Raw genomic sequence first — 18,446 nt, 5'->3', positions numbered from 1 at the left:
CAGCCTGGCCTTGGCCCCACAGCTTAGCCCGGCCCCACAGCCCAAACTAGGCCCCACAGCCCGGCCCCAAAACTGAGTCTGGGCCCCACAGCCCAGCCCCACAGCTCAGCCCGGCCCCACAGCTTAGCCCGGCCCCACAGCCCACACTAGGCCCCACAGCCCGGCCCCACACCTGAGCCCGGCCCCCACAGCGCAGCCTGATCCCCCCCCGGCGCGGCGCGGCCCTCAGCGCAGCCCCCCGGCGCGGCGCGGCCCTCGCGGTCTCCCCGCAGAGCGGCCCCGGCGCGGCCCAGCCCCGGCGCCGCCGCGGGCCCCGCGCCTGCTCGCTGCTCGCTGCTCGCTGCTCGGCGCGGAGCGGCGCCATGGCGGGGCTGGAGGCGCTCTACGCCTCGGCGCGGGCCGCCATCTCCTGCCCGCAGGACGCGCTGCTCTGCGGCATCCACTGGGAGCTGGTGCGGCACGGCTACCGCTGCCTGGGCGCCGGCGAGCAGGTACCGCCGGGCCCCGGCCCCGCCGGGCCCCGCCAGGCCCCGCCAGGCCCCGCCAGGCCCCGGCCTTTCCCGGCCGCCGAGCCGCCGCCGCCGAGCCCCGGCCCGGCGCCTGCCGGGGCCTCCGCCGCCGCCGTGGGGGGCCGGGGGGCAGGAGGGGCCCCGGTGCTGGGGGGGGGCGTTGGGGGGCTCCCGGTGCTGGGGGGGGGGCGGTGCTGGGGGCCCTAGTGCGGTATCGGGAATGGGGACGGGGCGGTGCTGGGGGGGTCCCGGTGCTCGAGGGGGTGCTGGGGGGGTCCCGGTGTTCGCGGGGTGTCCCGGTGCTGGGGGGGCTCCCGGTGCTGAAGGGGGGGGGCGGTGCTGGGACCCCTAGTGCGGGACCAGGCAGGGGGATGGTGCGGTGCTGGGGGGGTCCCGGTACTCGGGGGGGTCCCGGTGCTGGGGAGGTGTCTCAGTTCGGGGGGGTCCCGGTGCTCGTGGAGGGTCCCAGTGCTTGTGGGGGGTCCTGGTGCTGGGGGGGGGAGCAGTGTTGGGGGCCCTAGTGCGGTACTGGGAAGGGGTCCGGTGCAGTGATTAGGGGTGTCCCAGTGCTTGGGGGGGTGTCCCGGTGCTGGGGGGGGGTCCCAGTGCTCGGGGGGCACCAGTGCTCACTGGGGGTGGTCCTCAGTGTTCGGGAGGGGTCTTGGTGCTCAGAGGGGACCCAGTGCTCAGGGGGCTTCTGGTGCTGGGGGGGGGGGTCTCAGTTCTCAGTGGGGGGGGACCCAGTGGAGTACTCCCAGGAGGAGCCCTCAGTGCAGGGGGGTCCCTGGGTTGGGGGGCTGGTGTGGTGCTGGCGGGGGTCCCATGCTGGGGGCACCCGGTGCGGGGCTGGGGACAGGCAGTGGCCAGGGTGCAGGGCGCTGTCCCAGCCGAGAAACACCCGGGTGGCCAGGGAGGGGACAGCCGGCGGCAGTACCCCCCCCCGGCAGCGACCACCCTGGGGCTGGCGCAATGGGGTGACATTTCCTTGGGCGGCCGCATCCCACGCTGGGGGGTCGAGAGGTGCCAGGCTGCAAAGAGCATCGTCCCCCCATCTGCGTCTTCTCGGTCGGCAAAGGGTGGTTGTGTCCCCTCCTGCTCCGGCGCAGGGGGCCGTGGGGGGCTGGCAGGCCCTGTGCACTGGCGATCGGGCCCTGCTCCCGCAGTCAAGCCCTTGAAGGCACGGAGGGATCCCTGCAGGAAGCCTAGATCTCCTCCCAGATCCCTCCACGCGGCCAGGACAGGTTTCCCTGGCCCTGCAGCAATTTGGGCCGGTGGTCAGGGTCTCAGCAGCATGTCCATCTTCTTGCAGCCAGGTCCTGATGAAAGGAAGTCAGAACTGCTGCCAGCCGGCTGGCAGGCCAACAAGGAGCTGTATACGCTGCGGTACAAGTCCACGGACGATTCCCGCGAGCTGCTGCTGAAGGCAATCATGGTGGAAGACAGCATGATCCTCAATGTCATGGTGAGCATCAGGGCTGGTCCCTGCAGGCTTTGTGGTCCTCCCGGTGCAGCAGTCACTGTCATCCAAAATGCCCTGGGTGCAAGGAACAGCAGGGCCCATTTTTAAAATGTTTTGCTTCTGCTTGTTAGACCTTGCGGCAGCATTTGTTCCTCATTTGTCCCGACCGTGGAGTTCGCATGGGGCAGACCCAGTGGCTGTAAAGCAATAAGTTGTGATCTGCAAACCTGCCTGTGTAGTGGCGCATGTGGCTGCTCAAGTATCAGCTGCATCAGGACAGGGATGCAGTTTGCTTTGCACACACTGGCCCAGGAGCTGCCCCTTTTGTGCCCTTTTCCAGGTCAGGATGTGTGTCCAGATCCTGGATCCTTGCCCTGTCCCTACTGAGCACCTGCCCAGGGATTTTTTGCCCCATGCCGTGGCCCCAGGCTGTGGCACAGGATTTCTGTCTTTGACCCTTTACAGCCCAGGCTGGGGGAGCCAGCAGGGAGCCTCGCTGGGCACTGGAGTTCGTTTGCTCCTGGGATTCAGGCACTGCACAGTGATGTGGGCAGGCATCAGGCGAGCCCCATTCCTTGTGTGTCCCGAGACCTCGCCTGTGGTCACACCTGCTCCCTCCCTCATTCCCGATTCTGCCTGGCTGCTGACTCCCTGTTTCACCTCTCCTTTGTAGGATCGCAGCTCTCAGAAGGTGGCAGATGTGACCTTGACGGTGGCCGATTACATCAACCCTGAGCACCTGGACGATTTCCACAAGTAATCTCCATCTCCAGCATTTTACGCAGGAGAAAATGTCCCGTTGGCATGGGGAGAGGGGACAGGTGGGAACAGAGAGCACATGAGGAGGAGGCTGGAGGACTCTCCTCTCCAGGACAAACCCAGGGCATGTCGGCCAGCCCTGAAAGGCAGCCAGCTTTCCCTCCCCGCCTCTGAGCTGTTGGCAGGAAAGAGATTTAGGGGTCTGTAGTCTTTTGGGTCAGAGCCCAGGGGAGAGCTACCCCCCTGGGAACAGGCCCTGGCCAGCCCAGCGCTTTTATTTCCAGAGCACTGACTGCCTGTCCGTGCTGGGTGAACACTGCCCGAGGGTGATGACAGCTTCAACCAGCCCCAGACACCACGGTCCAGACGGCGTGCCAGCCTGTCTGCCCATTTCTTCCCTCTCCCTTGTCCTTTTTGAACCTGGTGGTTGCTTCCCGCATGCGTTCACAGCGACAGCGTGCCAGAGAGCTCGTTCCTTGTGCCATGCAGCTGGGTAGGGGGGACGGTGCTACGCCCTTCTGCTGAGGGGGAGGCTGCAGGGTGGACACAGGCCTTTATAGACACCAGGGAATCCACAGGGAAGCAAGACACGCTGCCACGTCCTCTCCTTTCCTCCAAAGCAGACTTGATTGGGCTGTGGCCACAGCACAAGGGGTCCCCCTGGGCTGGATGGCACTTCTGCCCTCTCGAATGGGCCTTGGTGCCACTGCACGCTCTTCCTCTTCCCTTCCTGTCCCCTCCATGCTGCCAGCTGGGGACACAGCATGCATGTGCCAGAGTTGTTATGCACGCATCCATCCCCTTGCGACCCCTCTCAAAGCTCCTCACGGTCAGCACCCTTGCAGCCGTGGGTGCTCTGGCCTCCCCAGCCCACAGCCTCTCCTCTCCTCCCTGCAGGGTGTACAAGAACACCGAGGAGCTGAAGACGAGGATTGCTTCGGGCATCATTGCCCCCTTTGGGGCCCCCACAGAAAAGGCCAAAAAGGAGCCCCAGGCTGAGAAGAAGGATCCTGCCTTCCCCCGGGACTACGACCCTCTCAGGGTCCCTCCCCGGCAGCCGGCAGGCACAAGAGAGCCGTCCTGGTGAGTAAAGAGCGGGCAGCTGCTCCCTGTCCTCCATTAGATGGGACGTGGTCCTGGTCTCTCTAAATTCCATGTCTGCTCCCTCCCTGTTGGAGATCTCCATCTTGCACGTGTGGGACGGGGAGTGAAGGGCATCCAGGCCTTCCCAGCCAGTTCCAGGCTCACTGGCCGCCTGCCTTGGTTTAATTTTAAGCTGCTCTTTGAGGGAAGGCCTGTTCAGGAGCTGTCTGTTGGTTCAACGCTCCTCCAGCACTGCCTGGGGATTTAGCTGGAGACCCGCCAACGCAGGAGGGACAGGGCGGAGTGCAGGGCCTGGGGGAAGGTGTGGGATGGGAGGAGAGAGGCCTTGCTCAGCGCTGGCTGAGGGACCGTCAGGGCTCTGGCAGCTGGCAGAGAAGGGACGGCAATGGGAAAGGCAGCGCTGTCACAGGGCTGAGCAGCCTCCAGGAGGGAAACGAGGGCTCCGGGTGCCAGTTCGGGCCATGGGCTCTGGCAGAGCTGCGGGGACTGTGCTCACAGCAGAGAGGGAGAGGGGGTGTGGTGGGTGCAAAGCTCTCTGCCTCGCACCATCCCCCTGGCTGGAGCTTGGGGCAAGGCAAGGAGGTGTGCGGCCCCGTGCCGGGGAACAGAGACCTCTTCTTGCATCCCCTTTGAAACCCTTTGCTGGCAAAGCCGAGTCAAGGGGACATGCTACACTCACTTCACCGTCCCTGGTCCCTTTGTGCCCAGCCATCCCTCGTACTTGGCAGGCAGGTTCCCTCAAGCTCTAATCCCCTTTGGCTAGAAGTCGGAGGCACCACAGCGGCTCTGCATCCCTGGGGGACTGGCCGTGGCTCCTGTCCTGCATGTCACCCCATGTTCCTTTAACCCCGTTGCTGTTCACCAGTGCTCAGGGCCGCTCAGGGTGCCAGATACTCCCCAGGGAGGCGCAGGGTGCCCGTGGGCAGACAGGCTGGGGCTAGACCTGGCTCTGAAACCGCGTCGCTGGCACATGTTATTGGCAAGGAGACAGACGTGACAGCTGGCTGCAGGCTCCCCGCCCCGGCGTCCTCGCGCTCCTGGAAGCGGGGCTGTCTTTGTGTAGCTGGCTGGGAGGTGGTGGAGAGCCTGGCCTAGGCCGGCGCTGCGCGGGGAGCCCCTGGCATGGAAACGGATAGCTCCCACCCAGAGCAGTGGGAACAGTAGGGCACCCTTCATCTCAGCAAGCTTCCCACAAGCCTGCCACGCACGCTGGCGTCCACACCCGGCTGCACCCCAGAGCAGAGAACGCCGTGTCCTAGGCACGGAGTGGGTTCTCCTAATGCCAGCCTGTTCACACGGGAGCCCTCGGTCACCCAGAGTCCCTTGGATTTGCGGTGTGGGCTGCAGTGTGGAGCCAGCGCTCTTGCGGTGGAGAAGCACGCACAGCAAACACGCTGGCTGCGCTGCCCTGTCGACGTTTGCGTGCTCTTTCCCTCTAGCTCTGTGTGGCCCGTCTCTCCCCTTGGCCAAAATCTCGCTCACTGTCTTGTGTTTCAGGCCTTCCCCCATGGGCCCCTTCTCTGTTGGTGGGGAAGACCTGGATCCTTTGGGGTGAGTACGGCTGGGAGAGGTGGTGCTTCGCCTGCCTGGGGAGCATGTCCCCGCTCTGCCCTCGCTGCGGGTGGGGGTGGCTGGGGACCTTCCCTGCAATAGCTGAAAGCTGCCCGGGTCAGGCATCCCGTGAAGTGTCTCCAAGTGCAGACTGTAATGAGACAGTTACTGTGTGTAAATTGCAAGGGACCAATTGACAGTTGCTAAACCTCAATATGGTTCTAATATCGTAATAAGATCCTGTCTCTTGCATAGATGATAGGTTGCAATCTGTGTCTGTTTAATAATCAGCTTGTATTCATTTAAAATGCAGTAATTCCTTCAGTCAATCAAAGCTGAATACATCGTTAAGTGAATGTAAGCCTCTAATATAAAATGTTACCAGCTGCTGTGTCTGCAGCCCAGCAGTCTGTAGAAGGGGAGGCTTAAATCTGAGCCCACAGATTCTCAAGTCCTGGTTGCGAACCTCCAGGCTGTCTGAGGCACTTGAGAGCAGGGATGCTGGAGGGAGCCTGGGCAGAGGCAGGGCTGTCTGGAGGAGCGCTCTACACGCATCTCTCTCTGGGTCTTTGGTTTGGTTGGGGAAGGAGAACCTGTCATTTTCCATTCCCATTAAAAGCACATAGTCAGACAAAAAACAGCTCTTGGAATCATTGCAGAGCATCCCACGGCCCATGGGAGTCCTGTTTGGAACTGCTGTCCTATGGGGATCGCATTTTTTCCCTCTTGCAAGATAGTTCTCCAAGGGTTTGGCTAGAAAAGGGCCAGCTAAAAATGTCCTGCCCTGCTGGAACGAGAGGCCTGGAGTCTGGGTGGCTGGAAGGAAACCTGATAGCACAAGGAGAGGGGTTTCAGTTGTGGGGGAACCCTGTTTCTCTAACTGCCTCCAGCCCTTCACCAGAAGTTTCTCTGTAAAGGACAAAAAAGATTGTAAATGGAAGCAGATTTGTGCGCTGACACCTGCCAGAGCCGGGGCTGGAGATGCAGACTCCCAGGCATATGCTTGTGGGGCTGGGCTGTCCCGGGGCGCTTTGGGCAGCCAGCCTGGCGTAATGGAACTCATTAGCACGGCTGTTAATGACTTGCATGATGGTAGCGGTGTCCAGAGGCTCCAGCCGAATTTGCACAAAGCCGACCATGAAGAATGGCACTCGCAGCATGGGGCAGCTCCGAGGAGCCGCTGCGGCCAGCAAATGACTTCCAGGCAGTTCTTTGGAAAGGCTGTGGGAGCTGCGGCCGGGCCTGCGAGCTCTTGCAACACTGTGCAGGGGCAGGATGTAACACTCGCCCAGGGAGAGCAGAGAGCGGAGACGGCATTGCGAGCCGGTGTCCGACGGTTCCCCCGGAGCACGGTCAGCAGGCAGCCAGGGAACTTACCCAGCCATTGCCGATCCCCTAAATCAGGGCAGCTCCTTGCAGGAACCGGAGGAGGAGGGAAGTTGCTGTTCCAGCCTGTTCTCCCGGCAGCTGAGGGAAACCCAGGTGTCTGTTTTGTCCTTGGCACTGTGGAAAGCAAGTGGGGCAGGCGGAGCAGAGGGCTGCTGTTTTCCCGTGCATGTTTCCAGCTGGACTTTGGTGTTTGCTGACGTGACGGTGCCCTGGCTTGGGCGTGCGTGCTACAGCCATAGGGCTGCCGCCTCGGCACGATGTTGAGCGTGATGTTGAGCCACGATTCGCATCCCGCCTCTGACCGTGTGTTGTGGGCAGGCCTGCAGGGCTGTGATAACCGCCGCTAGGAGCAAGGCGTAATGCGTTCGGGTTGCCTCCCGCGGCAGACAGCAGCCACCTTGGGGACGAGGATCTGCCGTGCACCAGCGCTCCTTCGCGCACGCGCACCTGTGAAGGGCTCTTTGCCTTGTTGCCGTGCGCTTGTCTTGCTGGGTTGTCCTGGCGCATGTTCGATGTGTTAGATCCCATGCACTCCGTGTGGCGTGTCTCGGTTTAATCCCGGATTCCTGCTGACCGGCATTCCTGCAGCAGAGTCTGGACCAGGGCGGCTGCTTGCTCCTCCCTCACCTTTCTGCCTTTCTTCTCCCCAGAGGTCGGGGTGGAGGAATGATCGTTGATCCTCTCAGATCTGGGTTCCCACGGCCTGGCCTAGACCCATCTGCAGGTCTCCCAAGCCGGCTTCCCCCAGGAGCAGTTCCACCAGGTGCCAGATTTGACCCCTTTGGTCCGTTAGGGGCCAACACATCCGGGTAGGTATTTGGGCATGCCTGTGCAGCCCCTGCGGTGAGGGCGACAGCCTGCTCTTCACAGTCTAGCCCTCCATCTCCTGGCTCATCCCTGTTGCTGAGGGCCTGAGCTCTCCCTCCTGATTTAACTCTGCTCTAAATTCCTTTCCAGGCCAAATCCAGACCACCTTCCCCCTCCAGGCTATGAGGACATGTTCATGTGAGGCGTCTGGCACATGGTTTCTCAGCTGGCTTCAGTGAGAAAAATTTCCTGAGAAGCAGAAATACTTTCACGCCGTCGCTCAGCTGTTTGGTGGACTTCAATCTTTCCAACAGTGTTTTTCCTCTCCCCACACGGGGTGACCCATGTTTCCGACGAGCTATAAAGGTTTCCATATGTGTTGAACAGAAGAGGAGACAGTAGGTTTATCTTGTTTCTTTTCGTACTACTCTGAAGGTCCCCAGCCATTTGCGCTTGGCTGAAATGCACCTGCCGTGGACCAGACGGCAGCACGGGGTGCGGAGCGGTGCTCCGAGAGTTGCCCGGGTCGTTAGGAGCTTTCCTCCTCTGCCTCTCCAGGGCGGCACCGCTTTTGCCACTGGGGTTACGCAAGCGGTTGTGGCTAAGGATGGAGCTGGCCTCTTGCCGCCTCCACGCTGAGGAGCTGCAATAGCCTTGCTGAAGGTAGCAGCCTGAACGGGCTCCCAGCGATGGTTTCTCTCACGTTCTTTCTCCCTCTGAGCCCTTCCAGTGAGCCAAGCGAAGGGCTGACGGCAGGAAGGGCTGGCAGCCCCTCCTGCGGGGTGGCCGCGGGCAGACCGCCAGCACCGGCTGAGATCGGCTTCCACGTGGCTGTGCCCGTGGCCCCTATGGCCACTGGGTTTAAAGGGAACCAACAGCAAAGCCTTAAATTTACATGAGAGGAGACGTAAGAGACCTATGTAATTCCTGGCCCCACCTTGCGCCCTCTCTTCCCTGTAGTCCTGTTGTTTTCAATCCCCAGGGTGCCAGCGAAACCCCCACAGACAGGCAGTGGCACAAGGGCTGTCCGTCGGCACCACGGCGAGGCTGGGCTGGAAGAGGGTGCTCATTACCTGCGCGACCTGCCGTGGCTGGTGTCGGCTCTCTGGGCTTGGCCGTGCCGAGTCGCTCGGCAGAGCTGAGCCCAGCGCAGACCCGGGGCCGTTTTGGCGGTGCACGGAAAGGAGTCGCTCAGCTGTGGGATTTGCTTTGCGAAAGGGGTTTGCAGGAACGCGCGTCCCTGCGATTAGTCGCATTGCACAAGGCCGGTGTCTGCCAGGGTGGTTCTCCCCTCCAGGCTGTGCCCAGCTGGATTTGTGCTGCCGCGTCCCAAGCAGCGCGGAGGGGCAGGGCGAGGGCGGGAGCCTCCCGGGCGGCTGGAGGGACGGGATGAGCTCTGCGTGGCCCAGGCTCCTACGCTCTTTCTGAACCCCCTCCCTTTCCCATGGCTCCCCCAGCGCCAGTGAGTTTCGGGGCTGCGACTTGTCTGTTTTGTCCGGGGGTCGTGTTGTTTTTTCTTCTCGTGGTCTGACTTTTGTTATTTTTTTTTTGAAGGATGTTCATGAGTTTAAAATAAAAACCTGATAACATGCGGTGTTGGCGCTTGGTGGGGGTGGCCAGGCGGCAGCCCCCTTCTCGCTGCCTGCGGGAAGCAAAACCCTGAAGGTGCCCTTGGGCTCCTGCGACGACGGGAGCACCGCTCCCGCCTTGCTCCGCCCCAGCTGCTCCCGCCGTCTCCGGCACGGCACGGAGGATTCACGCTGCGAACCAGCTTTGTACCGTCCCCCGAGCTGCAGCACTTTTCCAAGACAATGTGACTGTATTAAGAAAATTAAGTCGAGAGCAGCCCGGCTTTGGCGCTGGCTACGCTGCTTGCGGTAATTGGCTCTCCGGGGTATTGAGTGCTGTCGTTACGCTGCGCGCAGCGGCGCAGACATAAATAAAAAGGGGGAAGCAATCCCCTTTGTCTGTCTCTTTTCCCCAGGAGCTTTTCCCTTTTAAACTCCTTTGCCTACAAACGCAGCTAATAACAGCTGAATTTACAGCCTCAGCGACCTTGGGCTGCGCGCAGACGGGAGCAGGGAGGACCGGGGGGGAGAAATCCCATGCTGGGGCCGGCTCGAGCGTGCAAGCGAGGGGTCTGCTGTGTCCCCGCAGCCTGTGCCGCACCGGCTCGGTGCCTTGCACCCTGTCCGCTCCATCCCGCGACGGGATGTAGCAGCCCTGCTGCGTGTCTGTGAGGCCAGCAGGCACTTTTCACTGGATAATCCCGCCTGGAAACCCGCAGGTGGCCGGCGGGCAATGCCCATGGCCTGGGCAGGCACAGCGGCTGCTGTTGTAGCGCGGGTGGGACGGGGAGGGGGACCCGGCAGAGCCCCCTGCTCCGGCTGCGCCCGCTCCGCAGCTCACCCCAGGGAGACCCAGCATCGCGGGGCGGCCAGCAGGGCTGGGCCGAGCCGGCCCTACGGCTTTGCCCTGGGAGAAGGGCAAAGAGAGGCTCCTGCCACAGCTGCGCTCGGCCAGGAGGCAGCAGGAGCAGCTCTTGCCAACGCAAGGCTTGATCCTGCCAAGCACCGAGCACCTCCTCTTCCCAGGGAAGCCGGGGGAACCAAGGCTGCTCGGGATCCCATGATGTTGTCCTACCACTGCGGATTTCAGGAGAGAAATCTCCCTTTATTCAGCAGGGCCGTGGGGACGCACGGAGCCGCAGCGGCTGCCGCAGGGGTCCTGGTCGGAGATCACAGCGTGGGAACGCAGGGCAGGATGCGACAGCTCGGAGCCGAACCTGCTCCGTGCCCCCGGGGCGGCCCAGCTCGCCCTGCAGCCGCCAGTGTCCCCAGCACCTTGCACCAAGCCCAAACCTCCCCGCTGCAGCCGGCTCGGGAGCTTTGGCCTTATCAGACGCGGGCTCCTCTGCAGGAGGCGGCTGCTCGCTGCCGCCTGAATTAATCATGTGCCGCAACCTTTCTGGAGGGAGAGACACAGCTGGCTTTGATGGGGCTAATTAAAGCGAGCTGGTGCCGGGAGAGGCTGGGCTGAGGCCTGATAAACAATCTTTTGTCTGCGGCGCCCGGCCCCAGCGGGCTCCGGGTGCCGTGCAGCTGGGGGAGCAGGTGGGAAAGGAGACGTCTTAAAAGAGGACAAGTGCCCTGCGTTAAAGGCATGGTCACAGTGGTGTTGCAGGGCTTGTGCCCAGGCTTTGGGCCTCCCGGGAGGCTACGAGTCTGCTCTCCAGGAAGGAAAGGTCAGGGGAGGTGAGGATCCTCCTCTCCGGGTTGGAAAAAGCTGGGGGGCAGGAGACTCCTCAAAATCCCTGCGGCTCACTCAGTATCTAAGGGCAGAGGCCTGGCGGGGATGAACCGCAGCGGTCCGGAGCAGACCCCTCGCCCTGTTTGCAGGGCTGCTGGCTGGGGAGAAACCCCTTTTCCCAAGCGCAGTCGGGAGAGCAGCCGCCTCTGCTGCGCGTTTGTACAGCGCCGAGCGCGGGGGCCACGGTCGCGGCCGGGCTGCAGGGAGGGTCCAGCAGCCCTGTCCCAGCTGGGGCCTTGCTGCTGCTAAAGCAAATGCCTGGAAGCGTTAACGTGCCAAGGAGCAAATTAAGCAGCGCACCTTGAGGTGACTTCACGGGGGGGCTGTAAAGAGAGGCTGAGCCGGCTGGGCTGTTGGCAATGGTCTGGGATCCCTGGAAGGGCTTCGGCCATCCGCCTTCCCGCCCCGTCCCCGAGCACGGTTGGTGCTGCTGACCCCCCCCCTGCAGATGATGCTCCGGCCCCAGGATCCCGCAGCAGCAAGCAGGAAACCGCTTGCGGCCCCAGTGACCGTCGCATCCCGTCCTATCGTGCCCCATCTCTGCTCCCCGCTCGCTCCGGGGCAGCGGCGACTTCCCCCTCCCTGGGGCAGCTGCCACCCTGGGAATTTGGGTGACTTCAGCAGGTCTGAGGAAGATGATGGCAATCAAGACTAGCTCACCACCGTCGAGGACACGGGAGAGGCGGCGCCCGCTCGGCGGGTCGCTGCCAGCGCCCTGGCACGCGGGGAAAGATGCTGGCGCGCGCCTGCTCCAACGGCTGCCCGCAGGCAGAGGTGTCCCCAGAGCCTCGGGGGAGCGGGGGGACGAGGACGGGCTGGCAGCAGGGTGCATCGCCCTTGGACCGCGTTGCCCAGGCAGATTTTCCTCGCCGCTCTACACTATTTTTAAACATTTCCTAAATACCCCTTTGCCCGCTGTTCAGCTGCTTATAGCCGTGAGCTGGCTGCGCTGCTTCCCTCCGCCATCGCCCGAGCGAGATGAAGACATCACCAGGCCGAGCGCAAACCGATGCGAAGTGAAAACACGGGCGAAGTCGGCTGCGGCGAGGGCAGAGCCGCCCCGGCGGCCGTTCGTCCCGCTGGGAGCTGGGCACTTGGCTGCACCGCCGAAGGCTTCGCACGGATCCCGCCTTACCCTCTGCCCGCACCCAGCGGCGGCGTTGTATGAAATCACTCTCCAGTCCCAGAGACTTTGATGGTGGAGCCTCTTTAATGGAATTCCTTTCTCAATACGCTTCATTCACCTTAAATATTTATATTTCAATCAGGAGGGTTTTTTTTCCCTCCAAATCCTCCAGGCCCTTCTTAAGGGATAATACATTAACACACTGACAAAGCGATGACAGCATCGTTCCATCAACGTCCGTTAAGCAGCCTCGCGCCATAGCACGAAAGGATATTTCCTACACTCGCACAAAGCAAGAGTTCGGCAGATGTAACCTCCTAACGGGTTCAGCCTTTCATCATCTAAAGACCCCTTCCATCTTTTTTAAAGCAAGAAAAAATTGATGAGGATGAGATGATTTTCTTCCCGTAGTGGGTTTCCTCTCCGAACCAGGCTTGCAGCGCCGGCCGGCACCGAGAGTTGCTCGAGGGACTTTCCATCCCCGGGGGGAGGCTACTTGCTAACGAAGGCGCCCACTGGAGCGGCCCTTGATTCCCGTGCCGGGTCCCGCTGAGCCCCTTCGCCCCGGGGACACAGGGCTGCTCGGTGCGCAGGCGCCACCAGGGAGACCGGTGCGTTTCAACCCCGGCCCTGCCGCCCCGGGGAAACGTGCCTGGGCTCCGTGGCTGCGGGCAGGAGCCGCTCCGTGGCCCCGCGGGAGAGCGGACGAGCGTGGGAGGCCCCTCAGGTCCTTCCCGGGGACCCTCTAATAAACAGGAATGCGGATGGGAGGTGCCGGCGCGGGGTCCTGACGGCAACGGGACGAATGGGCTGCAAAGCATCGGAAAAGAAGAACGGGCAGCCGAGCACCGAAAGTGCGGAGCAGGCTGCAGACCCGGTGGGTGGCGGGATGCTGTGGAAGCCCTGAAATAAAACCTGAGCCAGGCAGTCGCACCGCACGTGGAAATGACTTTCCTCTCTTGCTGGCTGTCTAGAGAAATTTGTTTCCGCCTGAATACATCTAAAGCACGTGATTTATGGAATGGATTAAAAACAGGTCGCGGTTCACGACGAAGGCCACCTTTTGTTGATCTGCATTTTCTTAGGGGATAATTATTTCCCTTTCTCAGCATCCTGCTCGTACTGATTTTTCTTTCCGCAGAACGTTGTGCTTTAATGATGCTTCATGTTTAATTCCCGAGATGCAATTTCACCTTCATGCTGCAGACAAGGACTGTTGTGATCAGCACAAAGACTCACACTCAGGCACCCCGATGGGGCAGAGCTGCTTATTTAAAAGGGGAAAAGAAAACCCACATTTTTTTCACAGCTTTGTGAATTATTCTCTCTGCTCTGGCCAGAGCACTGAGATCTTTGAGGAGGATGTTCTGGGACTGCTGGCGGGAGCGTGTCCAGGCCTTCGTCCCGCTTGCCGGCGCGGGGCAGGGCTGGAGGAGGTCCGTCCCCCGGTGCGGCTGGCCATCGCGCTCTGCCAGGAGCCATGAAAGCACCAATTCTACGCCACGCTGTTTTACAAGAAACTATTGCTTGAAAAAAAAAAGTCACTGGCAGCAGAAAATTAGAAGCTACATCCCAAAACGGAGCCACCAGCCCTGTGCGGTCGGTCAGGAGCTCGGGCTGCGCTTCCCATCCAGGCCGCGCCGGGCCGGGCCTCGGCCCCCGGAGGCAGTGATCATCCGTGGCACGGAAATCCCGTGGGCATCTTGAAGGCGATGTCCCTCCGGTGCTGGTGGTAGGACCCCCATCCCGGGAAGGGCTGAGCGGGGCGTCTGAAGGCTGCGTCACCCCAGCGCGCATGGGTAGGTCCCCCGTCCGGGACAGGCTGAGCGGGGACTCCAAACACTGCGTCGCCCCGGTGCATGCGGGAATGAACCTCCTCCGGGAAGGGGCCGGGCGGCGAGCGGGGTGTCTGAAGGCTGCGCTGCCCTGGTGCACGCAGGGAGGACCCCCATCCGGGAAGGGTCTGGGGGGTGCACGCAGCCACGACTCCTGTCCGGGAAGGGTCTGGGGGGTGCACGCAGGGAGGACCCCCGTCCGGGAAGGGTCCGGGGGGTGCACGCAGCCACGACTCCTGTCCGGGAAGGGTCCAGGGGATGCACGCGGGTACAACTCCTGTCCGGGAAGGGTCCGGGGGGTGCACGCAGCCACGACCCCCGTCCGGGAAGGGTCCAGGGGGTGCACGCAGCCACGACCCCTGTCCAGGAAGGGTCCGGGGAGCCAGCGGGGGGTCCGAAGGCTGCGTCACCCCCGCGCCCGGGGCAAGGCCCCGCGCCCGGGAAGGGCTAGGAGCCCTGGCCGTCGGGGGGCGGCGGCAGCGGGCTGAGCTGGCTCTCGAGCAGGGCCTGCGCCCCCTCCGACACCCTCCGCACCCGCAGGCGCACCGAGCCGTAGGTGCCGCCGGCGCGGCGGGCGGCGCGGGCGCGGCGGCGGCGGGCGGCGGCGGCGGCGAGCAGCAGGGCGGCGAGCAGCAGCCCGCCCAGGGCCAGCAGCGCCAGCCCGGCCACGGTGCAGCGGTCGAGGCGGGCGCGGAGCCGCGCCGCCCGCGCCTCCAGCCGCTCCATCTGCCGCGCCGGCACGGCGGGGTCGGGGCGAGCAGCCCGCGGCACGGCGCCCGCCAGCACCACCAGCGCCGCGCCGCTCAGCGCGCAGCCCAGCGCCAGCGCCAGCCCCGCGCCCGCGCCCCCCCCCGCCGCCGCCCCCGCCGCCGCCGCCGCCTCGGCCGGGCTCCGCGGCTCCGCCATGGAGGCGCCGGCGCTGCGCGGCGAGAGGTGAGCGCCGCCCCCGGCACCCCGCGCCCGCTTCTCCCCTCCGCTTCCTCGCGCCGAGCCGCCGCCCCGCGTCCCCGCGCCGCTCTGCTGCCGCCGCGCCGGTTTTCCCGGGCCGAGCTGCCCCCCCCCGGCCCCGGCCCCGGCCCCGGCCCCGCGCCGGGCTGCCTACCCCAACCGGGTGCCCGGTGCCGCGGCGGCGGGAGGGGAGGGAGGGAGGCAGGGAGGGGAGGGCGGCGGGCGCCCCCCGAGCTGCCCGGCCCCGCGGGTGCACACAGCGCTGCGCGCACACACACACACACACACACGCACACAACGGGGCTGCCCCGGCGATGCACACACACACACACACACACACACACACACACACACACACACGGGTGCAGCGGGGCTTCCCCAGGGGTGCGCACACGCATGCACAAACGAAACGCGGCTGCTCCAGGGATGCACACGCACACACACGTGCGTGCACAGTGGGGCTGCCCCGGCGTTGCACACGCGCATCACGCTCCGGGGATGCACCGGGACCCTCCGTGCCCCCTCCCCACAGAGCCCACCCTGGGGGGCCCACGGACGCATCAGGGAGGGTGCAGGACGTGCCCGTGGGGTGCTGGGGGCGCCTGGGGACGCAGCGCAGGGCCCCAGGGCAGCTGGGGCTGGGTGCGGTGGCCCTGCTCAGCGGTGGGGGCCCCCACAAGGGCCAGGCCCGGTCCCAAATCCCTCTGAGGCTGGGGAAGCTTTCGGGACTTGCCCCGGGGTTGGGGCCAGGCGCTACGTGCTCCAGCCCCGGGTGACAAAGGTCACGAGAGCCCGCGGTGTGGGGCGCCACGGGGAGCCTGCTGGCCCCTCTGCCCCGTGGCCGTGGGCCCCCGGCACAGAGCCCCCGCTTCGCGCTCGCCTCTTCCCAGGCTATTTATTTCATTTTTCACAGAGCGCTTGAATTACCGCACACACTGCAGTGCTTTTTGACCCGAAAACAGATCCGGGCCTGAGCCTGGCGGTGACCTGCAGGCAGGAGCAGGCGTTTAGCTGGTTCGTTAATACGCCGTGTGCTCTTCGCGCTTCTGGAGCGTGCCTGGAGCGGGTGGTGCAGATGGGGACCGAGAGCGATGCTAGTGAAAGCTGCCGGGAAGATTTTGTCCATCAAATTCCCATTCGTTTTGGCACGTTTGCATCTCTCGAGCGTCTCCAAAAGTGCGTCGGGAATAGCGCTAGATGGGACGTTGGTGCCGGTGAGCTGTGAGGCAGCGGAGCCAGGCCTGTGGGGCCGGCGCCCACCGTCCCAGCCCCGTGTCCTCGCTCCGTGGTGCCCCACGAGTCCTGGCAGCTCGCCGTTCCCTGCCGCTGTCTGCCAGGACCGCGGGCGTCTCCTGCCACCAGTGTCATGAACCGGTGGGGACTTCGGTCTCTGCGAGGCCTCTGTCGAATTCAGTTAAAACTGATCAAAAGGTTCAGAGCCCTCAGACGGCGATGCGCAGGCAGGAGACGCGTTTGCCAGTTCGGTGGGAAGCAGCCTGGGAGCTAGACAGAATCAGCCTGGATTCGTGCTGGCATTAGCGCTGGCGCAGTCCTGTCGGGGACGAGCTCGGCTTGGTACCTTTGCTGCTCAAATCAGTGATATGCGTTAGCGTTATCCTTCCTCGAACGTCTTCTGGCTTAAGCTCTAAAATTTCTGTTAAAGATTAACCTCTGGATAATTTTTAGCTTTTTTAGCTGCTTTCTTGCATTTTTTTCTGTGTCCCTCCAAGCTGTGCTGGGAAGGTTTTATGTCTATTTAAATTATTTGTTTAATTCAGCAAAATGGGTTTGGGGGTCGCCCCCGGGGTCCCGCCGAGAGGCGCTGCCCGGCCCGAGGGGGGATGAGACCCGCAGCGCCTCCGCTCCCCGGCGCGGGCAGGGTCGCGGCGCTGCCGTTCTCCGAGCTGGCTCGCCGGGGGTATGCCCCTGCCTTTTGCCGTGTCCGGGGTGTAGATGTGCGCTTCGTTTGCTTTTAACAGCTTGCCGTCGGTTTTGTGCTGCGTTGCTGCGAGCCACCTGCTCGCTCCTCCCATCTCTTCTCCTTGCGCTGTGTCAAAACACAGCAGCTTCCCAGCACACCGTACCCTGGGGCTCATCCAGAACCAGGCTGAGGGCAAAGCAGAATTAAAAATAAACCTAAGTGCATCCTGACACGTTAACCGCATTTATAGAGGCTTTCATACCAACCTCCTTCCAGGGAAAGATGATGATGTTTGGAGACAAGCAGGTCACGGGACACAGATTGTCCCAAACGGCACATCAGCGTGCAAATGCGGATCTGGAGCACGTGGGCACAGCCGTGGGAACAGCCGTGCAGGCAGCGAGGGAAGGAGAGGACAGCTCACCAGCTCCGGGGACAGGCCCTTTGGATATCGCCGTATTCCCTGGAAAAACCAGAAATGCCGCCGGTCTGCTCCTGAGCAGAGTCCGTGAAGCCTCCGGTTTGTGGCACCCAGTGGCCAACGTTCCCAGAAGGCGCCGTGCCCCCACACGTACCCAGAGCACCGAGCACCCGCTTGGCAGTCGGAACGCCATAAGGCTGGGGATATGGCGAGCAGGGATGTGGGCTCGGCCTCCTGGATATCCTGCCCCAGTGACGGAGGGGTGTTAGCGCTGCCAGAGACACCCGCCCCGGGACACGGGCAGACCCGAGCCGTGCAGAGGATGGAGGTGTGAGTGCCCAGATGTGCCGGTCCCTCCAGCTGAAGAGACCTCGGAAAAGCCATCAAGGTCCGTGGGACTTCCAAAGCGCTTGTCGTGGCTGGGCTGACTGGAAAAGGTTCAGGAGGGACCATCTCCGCGGGGTACAGCTTGTGTTGAAGCCCCTCAGAGCAGGTAGGTTTGTTGGGACTTGGGTGGTGTGTCCAGGACATTTCCAGCAGTGGGGGAACTGGGGTGCGGTACAGCTGGTGGGGTCTCAGCTGGATGGAGCCCCCGCTGCACCCCATGAGCGCGTCCCCCTCAGTCAGCATCTCGCTGGCCGTTTCTGCCGCTGACTCCTTGGGGCACTGGGGTGAAACCCAAAGCCTCGGAGCTGCAGAAATAATGAGGCAGCTGCTTCCCCCAGGGGTGAAACTCGCAAAAGCAGAAAAACATAGCGGCAGCGATACCGGTGTGCTCACCCTCACGCGAACGCAAACACCTCCGTGCCGCCGGGACGTGCCTGCGTGCACAGACGGGGAAGGAGCGCGCGAGCGTGGGGCCGGCCGGTGCTGCGGGTTGGGCCAGTGCTGCGTGGTCCTTCGCGGGCCGGCGGCGCAGGGCTCGAGGCTGGCAAGGACCGCGCTGTCCCCAGGTCCCTGGCACCAGGAAAGGGGAGGAGAGATGGAGACAGCCAAGATGTATGCTGCCAGCGCTGGAGCAAAGAGAGGAGGGAGACAGCCAAGGTCAGAGACAGCACTGCCAAAATTCGGAATGAATCTGCAGGAGCTTCGGAGGGAAGAGAGACGGGGCTTGGGAATTAATAGAAAGAGGTGGGAGGAAGCGAGGGGACCTGGGGGGCAGAGCAGAGCGAGGGAGGCAGGACAGGGCTGCCAGGGAACATGTGCGTGTCTGGCAGCGATGCTGCTATTCAGCAAAAGAGATTAAACAGGGGCGGTGAAGCAGACAGCAAACAGCCCCAAGGGGGCAGAGGAGAAAGAGAGCGGGTG

The 18,446-nt window shown here is 63.2% G+C and overlaps 1 protein-coding gene across 1 annotated transcript; it reads left to right on the top strand.

Moving 5' to 3' along the window:
* Positions 1-296: 296 nt before the first annotated feature.
* Positions 297-7,967, top strand: PSMF1 (proteasome inhibitor subunit 1). The gene is made up of 7 exons (XM_067307687.1): positions 297-491; positions 1,819-1,971; positions 2,642-2,724; positions 3,625-3,810; positions 5,329-5,382; positions 7,422-7,580; positions 7,729-7,967. The coding sequence occupies exons 1-7, from the start codon at positions 363-365 to the stop codon at positions 7,778-7,780; spliced, it is 816 nt and encodes a 271-aa protein (XP_067163788.1). The 5' UTR covers positions 297-362; the 3' UTR covers positions 7,781-7,967.
* Positions 7,968-18,446: the final 10,479 nt, after the last annotated feature.

Source organism: Apteryx mantelli, chromosome 18, assembly GCF_036417845.1.
Source record: "Apteryx mantelli isolate bAptMan1 chromosome 18, bAptMan1.hap1, whole genome shotgun sequence".
Taxonomy (NCBI): Eukaryota; Metazoa; Chordata; class Aves; order Apterygiformes; family Apterygidae; genus Apteryx; species Apteryx mantelli.
Note: the sequence above shows the minus strand (reverse complement) of the source record. Positions and strands in the feature narration are given on the sequence as shown.

What these genes read in the sequence shown, in the direction of transcription:
- PSMF1 (XM_067307687.1), top strand. Translation starts at nt 363, where the DNA reads ATGGCGGGGCTGGAGGCGCTCTACGCCTCGGCGCGGGCCGCCATCTCC. An exon ending in GCATGATCCTCAATGTCATG is followed by an intron (nt 1,972 to 2,641) that starts GTGAGCATCAGG and finishes TCTCCTTTGTAG; the next exon opens with GATCGCAGCTCTCAGAAGGT. An exon ending in GGCACAAGAGAGCCGTCCTG is followed by an intron (nt 3,811 to 5,328) that starts GTGAGTAAAGAG and finishes CTTGTGTTTCAG; the next exon opens with GCCTTCCCCCATGGGCCCCT.